At 35.8% G+C, this 17,079-nt stretch overlaps 1 protein-coding gene across 1 annotated transcript; it reads left to right on the forward strand.

The window, feature by feature from the left end:
• Positions 1-1,732: 1,732 nt before the first annotated feature.
• On the forward strand, positions 1,733-16,345 carry LOC114475531 (calpain-5-like). The gene is made up of 13 exons (XM_028466419.1): positions 1,733-1,935; positions 4,562-4,798; positions 4,865-4,996; positions 6,937-7,145; positions 8,396-8,588; positions 9,439-9,629; positions 10,867-10,944; positions 11,012-11,207; positions 11,288-11,410; positions 13,438-13,640; positions 14,807-14,928; positions 15,006-15,142; positions 15,936-16,345. The coding sequence occupies exons 2-13, from the start codon at positions 4,634-4,636 to the stop codon at positions 16,116-16,118; spliced, it is 1,932 nt and encodes a 643-aa protein (XP_028322220.1). The 5' UTR covers positions 1,733-1,935; positions 4,562-4,633; the 3' UTR covers positions 16,119-16,345.
• The last annotated feature ends 734 nt before the right edge of the window (positions 16,346-17,079 follow it).

The raw sequence follows: 17,079 nt of genomic DNA on the forward strand, positions 1-17,079 counted from the left end.
AAAATAAAATAAAAAAATAAAAATGACTCCAAAAACATACACATTTGCAAAGAAATACACAGTGACTCCATAAAGCATACGTCTAAATTCTAGCTTATGTTGTCACATTGGTAGTAGACGTTTCTGCAACATTAAATTGTAGAATTGTAGAATAATTACAGACAAATACACAAAATGACGATAAACGAAAAAAAATATATGCAAAACTATAACAAAAACACAAAATGAGAGAAGAAAATATACAAAAAGGGCTAAAAAAAATACCAAATTACACAAAATGACTAAAGAACGTATAAAATATTATAGAAAAATACATAAAATGACTACAAAAATAACTGAAAAATAAACAAAACTACAACAAAACACAAAATGAGGAAGGAAAAATATAAAAAACGACTCAAAAAGGCACAAAACGACAAAAAATAAAAGAGCAATATACAAAATGAATTAAAAAACATACAAATATCACACAAAGTGGCTTCATAAAGCAAACAATTACAGAAAAATAAACAAAACGACTGTAAAATATACCATAACAGCAACAAAAACACAATATGAGTTAGAAAATATACAAAACGACTCCAAAAACACTAAAAAACAAAATTACAAAGAAATACAGTGAAAACAAAAAGCAGACACAATTACTGAAAAACACACAAAGCTCATCCAAAAACAAAATGTGAGAAGAAAATATACAAAATGATTCCAAAAAGATACACACACACACAAAATAACATAACAATATTAAATATTATAAGAAAAAGGACTCCAAAAACATACAAAATGCACACAGTAACTCTAGGAAGCATAAACAAATTACAGAAACATACATAAAATGACAAAAACACAAATTGAGAGAAGAAAATATACAAAGTAACTCCAAAAACATCCAAAATTGAGGGAGAAAACACAAAACCACTACAAAAATAACAGAAAAATATGCAAAATGACAACGGAACACCACAGAATCTCTTTTTCTGTGTTCATAATGCTGTGATTGTTTAATATTCTAAATACTGACATGAATGTTGATCACATGGTCCATGCTATAAATAATCTTTCCATGCTCTCCCTAGAGAATTCAAATCTCTTCCTGTGTTTACAGCTGTTCTGGCTCAGTTAGCTTCATTCATTCATTCATTCATTCATTCATTCATTCATTCATTCATTCACAAAATGATGACAAAAATGACTCCAGAAATACTAAATTACACAAAGTGACTCCAGAAAGCAAAAAAAAAAAACAAAACATAAAATGACTACAAAAATAAACAAAAATTACTAAAAAAAATACACAAAACTACACTAAAAACACAAAATGGGAAAAAGCATCTAAAAAAACATACAAAATAAGAAATTATAGAAAAATACATAAAACTACTACAAAAATAACTGTAAAATATACCAAATTTGGTTAATATTCTAAACACTGACATGAATCGTTGATCACGTGACCCATCCCTGCTATAATTAATCTTTCTAGAGGATTTCAATCTCTTCCTGTGTTTACAGCTGTTCTGGCTCAGTTACAGCTTCATTCATTCATTCATTCATGTATTCAGTGTTGTGCAGACATAGGAGTATGACAGGGTTTGTAATGTGGAATAAAGAAGGCAGGTTGACACTTGTCTCACCTTGAGTGTGTGTGTGTGTGTGTGTGGTGTTGAGTTTCCTCCTTTCAGCCTGTGGATCCTCCTCCTCCTCCTCCTCCTCCTCCTCCTCCTCCTGCTCCTCCTGCTCCAGAGCTGCTGGTCAGACCAGTTTCAACCTCAGCCTCAGCTTCAGCTTCAGCTTCAACCTGGAGCTCAATGTGTACAAAACAGGATCTGATCCAGATAAAAGAAGTGGCTTCTATGAAGGATCTTTGAGCTGAAAACAAGCCCAACACCTGCATTTACGGACTAGTTTCACCTCTGCAGGTAAACATCTGGACAGGTGAGTTCTTCATATCACTTTCATTTTGGTTGATGATTAATGAGGAATCTTTCACTGGATCTAAAACTGCTTTATAATAAAAAATAGGATCAAACTAAACTCAACTATCGCCTTTAAACACATTAAAGATCATTATTCATGTTGTTTAATGTCAAATATCCTGGATTTAATCAGTCGTAACCTTCACTAAATGAAATAACCAACCAAAAATAACCTGTCGGAGCATATGAACCAGGAACTCCTCAGGAAGATAACACACACACACACACACACACACACACACACTGAAGTCTCAGTTGTAAAGGTGTAGTAGCCTAGTGTCGTTAGCCAGTGAGCTAATAAATAACATGCTAAAGTCAGGGCGTGGCTGTCAACAGTGAACATGCCTGTGATGACGAAACCAGGTGAGAGAGAGAGAGAGGAAGTCATGTGACCGGAGACGTCCTGATTGCAGGAAGGAGAGAGTGTATAGAACACATGTGTCAAACTCAAGGGCCCGGGGGCCAAATCTGGCCCTTTAGAGCATCAAATCCGGCTCGCTTTAGAAATGAAAAACAATAGAAAGAAACATCTTGTTAGTTACCAAATAAATCTTACACACATTCAATTAAAATCTACAATATTTGCCAAAGCAAAGATTTCTTTCTATCACATGACTGTAGTCTTATTTATTTATTTCCCTCCCTTATTTATTTTATTGCCCTCACTAAGGAAGGGGAAGAAACACTTTATTATAGGGAGAATATAAAAAGAGAGGGCAGTGTTACACCTGGGTGAGGGGGAAGGGAACAGGGAAGAGGGAGTTAGGGTAGGACAATGGAAAGGACGAGGAAGAGTTGATTATTTTAAAGTGAGAGTGAGATGTGATGTTATAGTTGTGTATATTGTGCTTTTTGTGTTGTGTGAACCAGTCTGGTGATAAGTGTGGTGCTTAGGTATAATGGTGGTGGCTGTGGACAGAGGGAAGGAGTGATATTTAGGATCAACGTGTCTAAAGTTAAGCCCAGTATGAGTTTTATCCCATAGAACAAGGCCAGTGCATCGTAGACCAGTGTATGTGCAAGAACCACTTCTGTAAACCCAAGCACCGCTCCGGACCCTAAGGTGCAGCCAGGCCAGCAGAAAGAGCGGGGTCCAAGGAGCCCCAGGCCACCCCCCCACATTCAAGCAGCCCCCCAGACGCCCCCAAGATCCCAAGCCAAGAGGCAGTCACCGCCCCCCACACACACCCGAGAAAGCCCCAAGGAGCTGAAGACCCAGCGCACCCTGGGGCACCAAGGGGACGCTGCAAGACCACCACACCGGCATGCGGCAAGCACAGCCCCGAGACGGCAGAGTCACAGACCCTAGCCTCGCAGGGGACCGCCCCAAGCAGGGGCCACCCCGCGCTGCACCCGCAGGCACGCAAGGGCGTGGCCCGTGCCGCCCGCCCTGGAGGACCACCGCCAGGGCTGGCCCAGCAGGCCAAGCCTACCAACCCCAAGAACATCCCCCCGGCACAGGGAACCCCCCACAAACTGGACACAGTCCAGCAGGACCGCACAGCCCCAGACTGCGCAAGGACAGCGGCCCAGGCCCCGCCGCCCACCGGACAATGCAAGTCACGGGGCAACGCCCCCCACCGGCACACAGGCGACCGACGGCTGACACCGCGGGAAGTAGGCACACCAATGGCACACATCAGGTGCGGCACAGCAGCCCCCAGCCAAGGGTGCCCTGGACCCACCCACCGGCCCACAAACAGCAGGACAGACCCACTAGCCACCCCCCAGCAATTAGCATCATCAAACACTAAAAGTGTGTATATTTGTATATTTAAAACAAAAACACATAAAATAAGAGTAAAATACACAAACCGACAATAAAAATACACAACAAAAACACATAAACGACAACAAAAATTTACAAAATGACCCCAAAAATACACAAAACAAAAAATTACTCAAAACGACAAAAAAAAAAAAAAAATACAGAAAGCATAAACAAAAATACACAAAAAGACAACAAAAATACTCCAAAATATACAAGAGGATGACAAATATGCACAAAAATACCAGAAAAATATATAAAACCACAACAAAAACATATAGAATGGGAATAAAATACAGAAAACAATGATAAAAATACAGAAAATGACTTCAAACACAAACCAACAATAAAAATACACAACAAAGACACAGAAAACAAAAACAAAAATTAACAAAAGTACTCCAAAATACACAAGATGATGACAAATATGCACAAAAATAGTAGAAAAATATATAAACCCACAACAAAAATACATAAAATTTGAGTAAATTACACAAACCAACAACAAAGATATACACAATGAAACCAAAACACACAAAGCTTTGGTTGTTTCCTGTGTTAATGCTCATTATTCTAATGCTGACATGAATGTTAATCATGTGACCCTTAGATAACATGAGATGAAATCATCATTTTGTGTCTCTGCTGTGATTAATGTTGCCTCCATGTGTTCCAGATATGATTAAAACAAACAGTATGATGATGAAAACTCATGTATTCTGTGGGGACGTTTAGTAAGTCAGAGTTTGGCTCACGCTGCATCCTTCCATGATGAAGCCGAGGTTTATTATTACGCTGCTGCTTCACTTTTCCACAGTGGAAATAAAAACCCAGACGAATAAAAGCATCTGGAACGACTGGAGCTGTGAGGGTTCTCTCCGTTTGGACCATGTTCTCCTCAGCCGTGCCGTACAGGAACCAGCACTACTCTGAGCTCAGGAAGGACTGTGTGAACAGTAAGAGTCTGTTTGAAGATGCAGAGTTCCCTGCAAACGACTCCTCGCTGTACTTCAGGAGATCCCCGTATGGTCGAGTGGAGTGGAAACGACCAGGGGTAACATTACGTTCATCTCTACAGATGTGCAGACCACAGGTTCTCATCATCACCTCTGTTTTGTAGGAAATAACCCAAGAACCTCATCTGTTTGTGGAAGGCATCAGTGCCCACGACCTGAACCAGGGGGAGGTAGGAAACTGCTGGTTCGTGGCTGCCTGCTCAAGTTTGGCCCTGAAACCAAACCTGTGGAAAAGGGTGAGATACAACTCATCTGTGATCATTTATTCATCATTGATTCACAGTTTATTACCTAAATACTGTCATTTATATCCATTTTTGCTCTTGTTTTGTGTCTTTTTTAGAGTGATTTAGTGCGTTTTTTTTCCTGTCAATTTGTTATTTTTGTTGTTTCTGTCATTTTTGTGTTTTTTTGGAGTCATTTTGTGTATTTATGCATCTTTTTGTCATTTTGTGTGTTTTAGAGTAATTTTTTGTATTTCTGTTGTCATGTATATTTCTGTCGTTTGGGGTTTTTATGTTGATGTCTCATGTTTTTCTCTCTCATTAAAGCTGCAGTATGTAGAATCTTCTCTCCGCTCCGGTTTGAAGTCCTCCCTTACCGGTATATTTTCTGAATGCTTTTAGCGACTTGTTTCTCAATAGAGACGTTGTGACAAATGTAGGGACGGTATCTTGTGTTAGTGGAGAAATTTTCTGGTGTTTTAGAGACTCTGACATGAATAAACATATTACTCTGTAGTTACTGTCCCGAACAGCCGCTCTGAGCGTCAGCCGCATCCAGACTGTCAAATGAATTCACCTTGAATAAGCTTCTCTTAAGTTTACACACGATTTATCCCGTCTGTTCTCACTGTCCCTCTGACACCAGTGTGTGCGGCGGACCCTCTGCAGTCACGGAGGTTCGCGAGGACGCAAAGCAAAAGCGATCAGTTCCTCCTCAGTGGTTGCGACTTTATTCTGTTGCTTCTCAACCTCGGTCTGCCTTTTCCCGCTTGATTTGCCGTGTAACTGTTGTTCCTAACGCTGTTCTGGAGACTTCTGCTGCTGGAACGCAAATGCACTTTTACTACCGATCGTACGTGAACGTGCTAGACTTCAGTCGAGCAGCCAATAGAAACGCCCAAAAGAGCTCATGAAGCACACGTGTTTGTAGAAAGATCTCTGATTGGCTGACAACCAGCGTAACGCACCTGGATTTCTAAACTTCATTTACAGCCAGAAGCAGAAGAAGAGATTCACTGTCCACTCAACACTTTGGATTACAATATTTTTGACCAAATGAGGCCAGAAAAAAACTTACAAACTGCAGCTTTAAGTGTGTTTTTGGAGTCATTTTGTGTATTTCTGTTGTCATATTTAATATTTTTCTGTCATGTTGTGTGTTTTGGAGTCATTTTGTGTATTGTTGCTTTCCTTTTGTGTATGTTTCTGTGATTTTGTCTATTTCTGTTGTCATTAAGAATATTTTTCTTTGATTTAGTGTGTTTTTGGAGTCATTTAATGTGTATATTTCTATCATTTTGTGTGTTTTGAAGACATCTTGTGTATTTCAGTTGTCATTTTCTATCTCTTTATGTCATTTAGTGTGTATTTAAAGTTATTTTGTGTATTTTATTTGTCCTTTTGTGTTATTTCTGTCATTTTTGTAAAGGTTTTTGGTGTTAGTTTGTGTAATTTTCTCTCATTTAGTGTGTTATTGTCATTTTGTGTATTTTTGTTGTTGTCTTGTATAATTGGTGTGTTTTTGGAGTTAATTTTTGTTGTCATTTTGTGTGTTTTTGGACAAATTACATGTATTTTTGTTGGCATAGTGTGTTTATGGAGTTGTTTTGTGTGTTTGTGGAGTCGTTTTGTGTGTTTTTGACTTTTTGGAGTCATCACACACAAAACAACAGCAAAGACAGACAAAATATTGTAAAAACAGAGAAGACGACTACAAACATCCGTAGAATATTTTGTTTTGCTAGTGTTTTAATGAACAACTAAAACAGAATTCTTCTCTCACACTGAGCTGCTTTTAAAGTTAATGTTTAGTTGTTGCATATTTGATTTCTCTGATAAGAGCGTTACACAAAGGAACAGAAGAAAAGCTCATTTCTCTGGCTCACATTCCATCACAAACTAAACTACCCGCCATAGAAATGTCACTTTGTCTTCCTGTTGTGTGTCCGTAGGTCATTCCTGACTGGAAGGATCAGGAATGGGATCACACACACCCAGAGAAGTACGCTGGGATCTTCCACTTCCAGTTCTGGATCTTTGGGCAGTGGGTGGACGTGGTGGTGGACGACCGTCTGCCGACCATCAACGGAGAACTCATCTACTGTCACTCCAAGACGAAAGACGAGTTCTGGAGTGCCCTGTTGGAAAAGGCCTACGCCAAGTCAGTCACACTCATTTATTGACATATTGTTCAAAAAAACACATGTAAAAATCTTTAAAAAACACGTGAAAATAAAAAAAAAAATGTAAAAATCTAAAAAACACACGAAAATCTTAAAAAACACATGTGAAAATAAAAAAAACATAAAAATAAAAAAGTGAAAATAAAAAAAACACATGAAAATAAAAAAAAAGTAAAAATTTAAAAAAATATAAAAAACATGCAAAAACTGAAAAAACACATGAAAATAAAAATAAAAAACATGAAAATCCCGTGAAAAATAAAAACACATAATAGTGGAAATAATGTGAATACATTTGAGATAAATCTTTTATTTTATTTTATCTTTTTGTCATCTTAATTTTATATTTATTTATCTTTCTATTTATTTAATTACATATTTAATTCATTAATTATTATTATTATTATTATTTTTAATATAATCTATTTTTGTCCTTCTTCATTTTGTATTTATGTATCTATTTATTTCTCTTTAATTTTATTTATATATCTTCTAGTTTTAGTAAATGTAAACTTTTGTTCATTCATTTATTTTTAGCATCTGAGAGTGAAAAGGATTTTCTTTAGAATTAATTTACCGCTAAGATGCATGAGGCCACAATAGTAAATGAATTACAGAAAAATACATAAAAAGACAACAAAAATACACAAAATGACTCTAAAAACACACAAGATGACAAATATGCACAAAAATAACAGAAAAAAATATACAAAACAACAAAAATAAACACATGAATGAATAACAAAAGCACACAAAATGACAGTAAAATGCACAAAATGACTCAAAACACACACAGAACGACAATGAAATTACACAACATGACAAAAAATGATCTTAATGACTTTAAAAAAAAACACAAAACCATAAAAAAAACCCAGAAGGAACAAAAAAAAAAAGAAGAAAATAGACAAAACAACAAATATTGGAAAAACAATAACAGAAAAACACACAAAAAGATGACAGAAATACACAAAATGACTACCAAAATAAAACAAAATGAACTGAAAAATATACCTAATGACAACAAAAACACACAAAATGAGAGAAAACTATACTAAATCATACCAAAGAACACAAAAACAACTAGAAAATCACACAAAAACATAGAAAAATTATGAAGAAAAACAACAGAAATACACACTAGGCCTTTGTTCTTTCCCTGTTCTAATGCTCAGATTAGTCATTAATCTACACATGAATATGAATAATATAATATCTTTGTTTCCAGGCTCTCTGGCTGTTATGAATCATTGGAAGGAGGAAATACGGGCGACGCTGTGGTGGATTTCAGCGGTGCAGTGGCTGAAGCTCTGAAACTGGAAGAAGAAGCTTATTATAAAGACGAGGCCAAACAGGAGCTTCTGTTTGAAAACCTGCTGAAGGTTCATGATCGAGGTGGAATCATCAGCTGCTCCATCAGGGTCAGTTCTCTGTCTTCCTCTGCTCATGTCTGCGGTAGTAACTGAATGATTTCACCTTCTCTGCTGTGGAGTAAGAGATTTGTCTCAAGTATATTCACAATTTTCACAGGTATTTTTCAGATTTGTGTGTCGATGACGTTAATGAAAAACATGTGAAAATCTACAAAAACACAAGTGAAAAAATGAAAGATACATCGAAAAATCTAAAAAACACGTGAAAATCAAAAAAACACGTGAAAAAACTAAAAAAAACACTTAAAAATCTAAAAAAAAATGTTGGAATCTAAAACAACAAGTAAAAATCTAACAAACACATGAAAAACAAAAAAACACGTAAAAATCTAAAATAAATACGTAAAAATCTAAAGAAAATGGGAAAAATCCAAAAAAACCTAGTAAAAATCTAAAAAAAAAACACCTGAAAATCTAAAAAAGAAAGTGAAAATCGAAAAAAACAAGTGAAAATCGAAAAAATGTGAAATTCTAAAAAATGTGGAAATCCAAAACAAGTAAAAAAAAAAAAAAAAAACACAAAACGTAAAAATCCAAAAAAACACGTAAAAAACTAAAAAAAAACACATGGAAATGAAAAAAAAAAAACTGTGAAAATCTAAAAAAAACGTGAAAAAAAAAAAAATCTAAATCAAAAAAACAAGCGAAAAAAAAATTGGAAAATTTTTAAAACACATGTAGAAACTTAAAAAACACGTGGAAAATCTAAAAAACACACGGAAAAAAAACAAACACAAGTGAAAATCTAAGAAAAAAAAGTGAAAAACCGATAACCACATGTGAAAATTGTAGATCTATTTGTGAATATATTTGAGATGAATCTCTCCGTACCCTGCAGGCTCTGCCTCATGAGATTGAGAACAGAATGGCCAATGGCCTGGTGAAAGGCCACGCCTACTCAGTGACCGCGGTGAAGAAAGTACGTGTGGGTCACGGCCTGATTGCGTACTTCAAAAATGAAACCATTCCTTTGATCCGCATGAGGAACCCGTGGGGAAAGATCGAGTGGAAAGGAGCTTGGAGCGACAGGTGAGGAGGATGATGGGTAATCTGCAGCTTTGCTCTGTGTCCAGTAAAAGCAAAAAATTACACTAATAACACACAACACTAAAAAAAGAAACAATAATACACAAAATGACAAGAAAAGTAAACAAAACAAGACACAAAACTATAACAAACACAAAATGAGAGTAAAATACTCAAAATGACCTTAAAAACACCCCAAATTATAGAAAAATACACAAAAATATAACAATAATTCACAAAATGACAACAAAAATAAAGAAGATGAGTTTAAAAAAAACACAAAACAACAACAAAAACACATTATATGAGATTAAAACACACAAAATTACCCCTTAATATACACAAAACAACAACAAAAATGCACAAAATGACTCTTAAAACACACCAAACAACAACAGAAATACACAGTGATATTTAGAATACACAAAATGACAACCAAAATGAACAAAATCATTTTAAAAACAAACAAAACAACGCCAAAAACACATTAAATGAGAGTAAACTAAAGAAAATGACAGCAAGCAACACAAAACAACAATAGAAATAAACCAAACTATAACTAACATTTAAAATGTCCTAAAAAAACAAACGAAACAACAACAAAAATTAACAAAATCGCTGTAGAAACACACAAAAAAACCATAAATGAGAGTAAAATACACAACAATATAACAAAAATACACACAATGACAGTAAAATAAAGAAGGTTTCCTTTGAGTGTCTATAATAGTGAATCAAATCCTTCTGTTCATAAAAACAGGCTTTACTGTGTTTCCTGTTTGTAAATCCTCTGGAATAAAAATAACACACACACACACACACACACACACACACACACACACACACACACACACACACAGACACATTGGGGTGAATGTGTGTATTTTTGTGTTACAGTGTGTGTTTTGGGGGTGAATGTGTGTATTTTTCTTTGAATGTGTGTATTTTTTGTTGATTGTGTGTTTTCGGGATTATTGTGAATGTTTTAAGGTGATTGTGTGTATTTTTCAGTGATATGTGATTGTGTGTGTTCTGGGGGTGAAAGTGTGTATTTTTCTGTTATTGTGTGTGTTTTTCGGGGTGATTTTGAGTGTTTTGGGTGTAATTGTGTATTTTTCAGTGATTGTGTGTATTTTTGGGGTGAATTTGTGTATTTTACTGTTACTGTGTGTGTTTTTGGGGTGATTTTACTTTGATTGTGTGTGTGTTTGTGACTAAAGCAGCTATTGTTCTCCATCAGTTCTGAGGAGTGGTCCAAGGTGGGCGACATGGAGAGAGGATCTCTGGGCATCACGGTGGAGGACGATGGAGAATTCTGGTCATTATCTCCTGTTTTAGACAATAATCAATAATCAATCATCAATAACCTTGATCCGCTTCCACAGGATGTCGTTCTCAGACTGGTGCAGGTTCTTCACGGACGCAGATGTTTGTCGGATCATCAACACGTCGGCCGTCAGCGTCCATAAGACGTGGCACGAGGTCACGCTCTTTGGAAGCTGGACCAAGAACTCAGAACCTCTGCTGAACCGCTGTGGAGGATGTTCTAACCACAGGAGAACCTTCCTGCAGAACCCACAGGTTCTACTGCTACACACACACACACACACACACACACACACACACACACACACTGACACTGTGTGTGTGTGTGTGTGTAGTACCTGTTTGATGTGACCAAGGACGTGGATGAAGTGCTGATTTCATTACAACAAAAAGACATGAAGATCCACAGGAAGTTTGGACAAGGAGAAAATCTATCCATGGGTTTCAGCGTCTTTCAGGTGATTTCCTTTGATCTGAGGGTCACGTGATCAACATTCATGTCAGCATTAGAATAACGAGCATTAACACAGGAAAGAACAAAGGGTTTCTGTGTGTTTTTCGACTCATTTTTTACCCTTTTAATCATAATTTTGTAGATTTTTTTTCTGCTCCATTTGTGTGTTTTTGTTGTTGTTTTGTATGTTTTTGTGTGATTTTGCAAATTTCCTGTTGATTGTGTTTGTATATTTCTTTTTTTCTATTGTGTAGTTTGTTTTTATTGTTGTATTGCATGTGTGTAAATGTCTATTAGAGTGTTTTTGTCATTGTTTTGTGTGTCTTGGAGTAATTTTGTGTATTATTCTTTCATTTAGTGTTTGTTTGTTGTTGTTTTGTGTTTTTTGGAGTAAGTTTTTAAAAGTATTTTTGTCATTTTGTAGATTTTTCTTTCATTTTGTGTTCTTTTTTTTTTTTTGCCGTGATTTTGCTAATTTCTTGTTGTTTCTATATTTTTCCTTTTGTGTTTTATTGGGAATCTGTTTGTTTGTTTGTTTGTTTGTTTGTTTAAAGAAAAAGAAAATATTTATAGTTTATTGTTGTTTTGTGTGTTTTGGAGTAAATTTGTGTATTTTTTATTTTATTGTATATTTTTCTGTAATTTTGTGTATTTTTTAGTCGTCTTGTGTGTTTGGTGAGTCATTTGTGTATTTCTGTTGTCATGTTGTGTTTTTGGAGTCTTTTTTGTTACCATAATGTCTGTGTTTGGAGTAATTTTGTATATTTATATTGTTGTTTTGTACATTTTTCTCTCATTTAGTGTGTTTCTGTTGTTGTTTTTTGTGTTTGTGCAGTAATTGTATGTATTTTGTTGTCATTTTGTGTATTTTTGCTGTTGTTTTGTGTTTTCTTCTGCCATATTGTGTGTTTATGACTCATTTTTGTGTGTATACATAATTAGACTGTTGTCTACGTCTGCTGTATGGACGAATCCTCTCATTCACTGTCTTTATTAATATCTATCTTTCTTGTTAAATGACCAAACAGTGAACAGTTGTGTGTCTTTGTGCAGATTATCCTCTTAGCTTATTATCTCTGTGTCTAAAGTCACCTTATCTCCATCGGGTCCCTTGGATCCATCCAAGGGAGCTTTCAGCTTGATCTAGACCAGGAAGATTTAAAGCTAATCTTTATCTCTATGATGAATTAAAGCATCAGCACTAGTGGAAAAAATGTATTTCCTTTTCAAACTTTAATGGATTCAAAGTAGATAGAATTACTCACTCTAATGAGAAGCAAAACAACGTTTAGAACATTCTTGCATATTTTTGTAATCATTATGTTTATTTTTTAAATTTAGTGTGATTTTGTAATTGGTTTTAGAAATATTTTGTGTATTTTTCTCTCATTGAATGTGTTTTTGTTGTGGTTTTGTATATTTTTCTGTTGTTTTTGTTTATTTTAGTTGCCGTTTAGTGCATTTTTGTTGTCCTTTTGTGTGTTTTTCTGTCATTTTGTATTTCTTATGAGTTATTTTGGAGTTTTGTTGTCGTTTTGCATTATTTTCTGATATTTTGTAGTCTTGTGCATTTCTGTTTTGTGTGCTTTTCTGTCATTTTGTATTTTTCATGAGTTATTTTGGTGGGTTTTTGGAATCATTTTGTGTATTTTTGTTGTCCTTTTGTATGTTTTTTGCAAACTTGGATTTCTTTGGAGATATTTTGTATTTTTTTCCAGTTATTTTGTATTTTTGTTGTCATCTTGCATATTTTTCTGATATTTTTTGTAGTCGTGTATTTTTGTTGTCCTTTTTATCGGTTTTTCTGTCATTTTGTTGTTGTTTTTTAAGTAATTTTCTTTATTGTTGTCATTTTGTAAGTTTTTTCTGATACTTTTCCTCTCATTTGTGTAGTTTTATGTAATTTTACAAGTTTTTCAAGTTGTTTTTTTTGTATTTTGGTTGTCATTTTGTGTATTTCTATTTCTATTTGTGTTTTGTGAGTAATTGTTGAACTTACCATTTGCTGGGATGATGTTTTGTGTTTTCCAGGTGGAACAGAACAGGAAGTACCGCCTCCATGACATCCTGACCCAGAAGTGTGTAGAGACGTCCACGTACATCAACGCTCGCACCGTGTTTCTGAGGTCAACGTTGCCTCAGGGCCGATACGTGGTCATCCCCACCACCTTTGAGCCGTACACGCTGGGAGATTACATGATCAGAGTGTTCACTGATGTGGACTCAGGCTGCAGGTCACACACACACACACACACACACACACATCTTTAAACTTTGTTTTTATTAACGATCCTTTTCTGATTATTTATGAGGCACGAAACACACACAATGTTGTGTGTATTTGGTGTCATTTTGTGTATTTTTCTGTGATTTTTGGGTAATTGTGTGTGTTTTTGGGGTCATTGTGTGTATTTTTTTCTGATTGTGTGTTTCTGGGGTCATTGTGTGTATTTTTCTGTGATTGTGTGTATTTTTCTGATTGTGTGTGTTTCTGGGGTCATTGTGTGTATTTTTCTCTGATTGTGTGTGTTTTTCTGTGATTGTGTGTTTTTGGGGTGATAGTGTGTATTATTCTGTGATTGTGTGTGTTTCTGGGGACATTGTGTGTTTTTCTCTGATTGTGTGTGTTTCTGGGGTCATTGTGTGTATTTTTCTCTGATTGTGTGTGTTTTTCTGTGATTGTGTGTTTATGGGGTGATAGTGTGTATTATTCTCTGATTGTGTGTGTTTCTGTGGACATTGTGTGTTTTTCTCTGATTGTGTGTGTTTCTGGGGTCATTGTGTGTATTTTTCTGTGATTGTGTGTATTTTTCTGATTTTGTGTGTTTCTGGGGTCATTGTGTGTATTTTTCTGTGATTGTGTGTGTTTCTGGGGTCATTGTGTGTATTTTTCTGTGATTGTGTGTGTTTCTGGGGTCATTGTGTGTATTTTTCTGTGATTGTGTGTGTTTCTGGGGTCATTGTGTGTATTTTTCTCTGATTGTGTGTGTTTTTCTGTGATTGTGTGTTTTTGGGGTGATAGTGTGTATTATTCTGTGATTGTGTGTGTTTCTGGGGACATTGTGTGTTTTTCTCTGAGTGTGTGTGTTTATGGGGTCATTGTCTGTATTTTTCTGTAATTGTGTGTGTTTTTGTCTGTGATTGTGAATGTTTCTGGGGCCATTGTGACTTTTCTTCCATGACTATGTGTGTTTTGGGGTCTTTTTGTGTATCTTTCTGTAATTCCGTGTGTTTTTAGGATAATTTTCTGTACATTTTTTTCAGATTTTGTGTGTTTATAAGGTCATTGTGTATGTTTTTTTCTGTGATTGTGTGTTTTTGTGGTCATTGTGTGTGTTTGCTGTGACGGCTGCTCACAGATGTCACAGAATGATAACTTCTCTCTATCGTGGGCTCACAGGGAGCTAGTGGAGGACAAACCCAGGATCAGATGCTGGACGTCCTTCCTGGGGTACCCACAGGTTGTGTCCCACGTGTACGTGCACGCGGCCGAGGGTCTACAGAACCAGGACAGCTCAGGAGGTCAGACCTCCGTCCAGGCCTCAGCTTCACTTCTCCATCACGGTTGGTTAACGCTCTCCTTTCTGCCTCTGACCAAGGCGCTGACCCCTACGTCATCATATCCTGTGAGGGGAAGTCGGTGAAATCCAGCATCAAGAAGGACACTTTACAGCCAGAGTTCGCCATCAGTGGAGTTTTCTACAGGAAAAAACCCCGAAAACACATCACAGTGCAGGTACGGCTCTGCTGAAGGTCTGTAGAAATAATAAAACCATATAATATCAATGTAAACATTAGAAAAAGTTAATGCACAAAATAATAATACAAACAATATATTACAGAATTACACAACATTAACCAAATACACACAAGACAACTGAAAATACACAAGAATTAAAAAATGACAACAAAAATACTTAAAACAACTCAGAAAAATACAAAATGACCAAAAAATACAGAAAATAAGAGGAAAATATATAGTTACAACAGAAATACAAGGAACTAACAAAAATAATTGTGCAAGACAAATCAAAATATACCAAAAATACCCAAAACTTTTACAAAATTACAAAAAAAAACACTCAAAAACACACATCTTCAAAATTAACTGCAGTGTATAAAACCACAACACAAATACACAAAATTAAGCCCCAAAACACACAAGACTATGAAAAATACACAAAAATAACAAAAAAAATTGATTTACAAAATACACAAAGACAAACAAATATTCAAATAACATAAAATGTGTATAAAAATTACAACAGAACATTTGACAAAATGACTTAAAAAACACAGAAAAATACTAATAATGAACAGTAAAATGGTAATAAAACAACAGCCAAAATGCTTTGTTGTTTCCTGTGTTAATGCTCTGATTCGTCATTATTCTAAATGCTGACATTAATGTTGATCATGTGACCCTCAGATCAAACAATCCCACTGTGATTAAAGTTGCTCAGTGACTGCTGGTGTGAATCCCTGACGTGGCATTTATATTTCCAACATTTATTTTGTATTTCTCTCAGGTGTGGAACAGCAACGCAGTGAAAGATGAGTTCATGGGTCAGGTGGTTCTGTCGGGCTCGGTCAACGACCCAGATGCTCCACAGATGTTACAGCTGAGGAAACGTGGGCGACAGATGGCCGACGAGATGCCTGGAACCATCGGAGTTAGAATCTTCACTTCAACACAGCTCACAGCCATCTGAGCACCTACACACACTGCCGCATCATCAGCATTAGCATAATCATTAGCATCATCATCATCATCACCATGGTTCAAAAACAAACTATTGTTTACAGCTGCTGATGTTTACGTGAATAATAATAATAATGTATTGGATTTTATTAACCCTTTATCATAGACACTCAAGGCATTATTTTTTCACTCCACGCTTAGTGGTGGTAAGCTACTACTGTAGCCACAGCTGCCCTGGGGCAGACTGATGGAAGCGAGGCTGCCATAGTGAGCCATTGGCCCCTCCCACCACCACCATCACTCACTCACACACTACATTCATACTAGTGCTATGGCAACGTGGGTAAAGTGCCTTGCCCAAGGACACAATGACAGATACCACTGGGGCGACTGTCCCCCTCTGAATGATTTTGAGATCATTTTGTTTGACACTATGAATGTTTGTTTTGAATGAGAACTTTTTACCCAAATTGTTTGTTTTTTTTTTAATCTCGTTTTGTTGTAATTTAAAACATTTTAATGCAGATGTTTTTTTTTGTAAAAAAACACTACAGTTCCACCACAACAGACACATGTGGCCCTCAAAGTAAACACACAGAATGACAGAAAAATACACATAATGACTTCAAATGTGGACAGAAATAACTTAAAAACCACACAAATGACAAAAAAAGACCAAATGACTCAAAAGAAGTGTTAAATAACAGTAAAACAATGAGATAAATGCACATAATTACCCCAAAAATGACAGAAAAACACACACAATTATAGAAAAAAGTGCAAAAACATACACACTGATATATATAACACCAAAAGCACAATAAAACACATAAAATGGGAGATAAATCACATGACTCCAAAATTACTGAAAAACACACAAAACAACAAACAAAAATACACAAAATAACTCAAAAGACATAGAAAATGGCAGAAAAATACACAAAACAGCCAAGCAAAAGAACACAAAATGA

The sequence above is a fragment of the Gouania willdenowi genome, chromosome 14 (genome assembly GCF_900634775.1).
Source record: "Gouania willdenowi chromosome 14, fGouWil2.1, whole genome shotgun sequence".
Lineage (NCBI taxonomy): Eukaryota > Metazoa > Chordata > Actinopteri > Blenniiformes > Gobiesocidae > Gouania > Gouania willdenowi.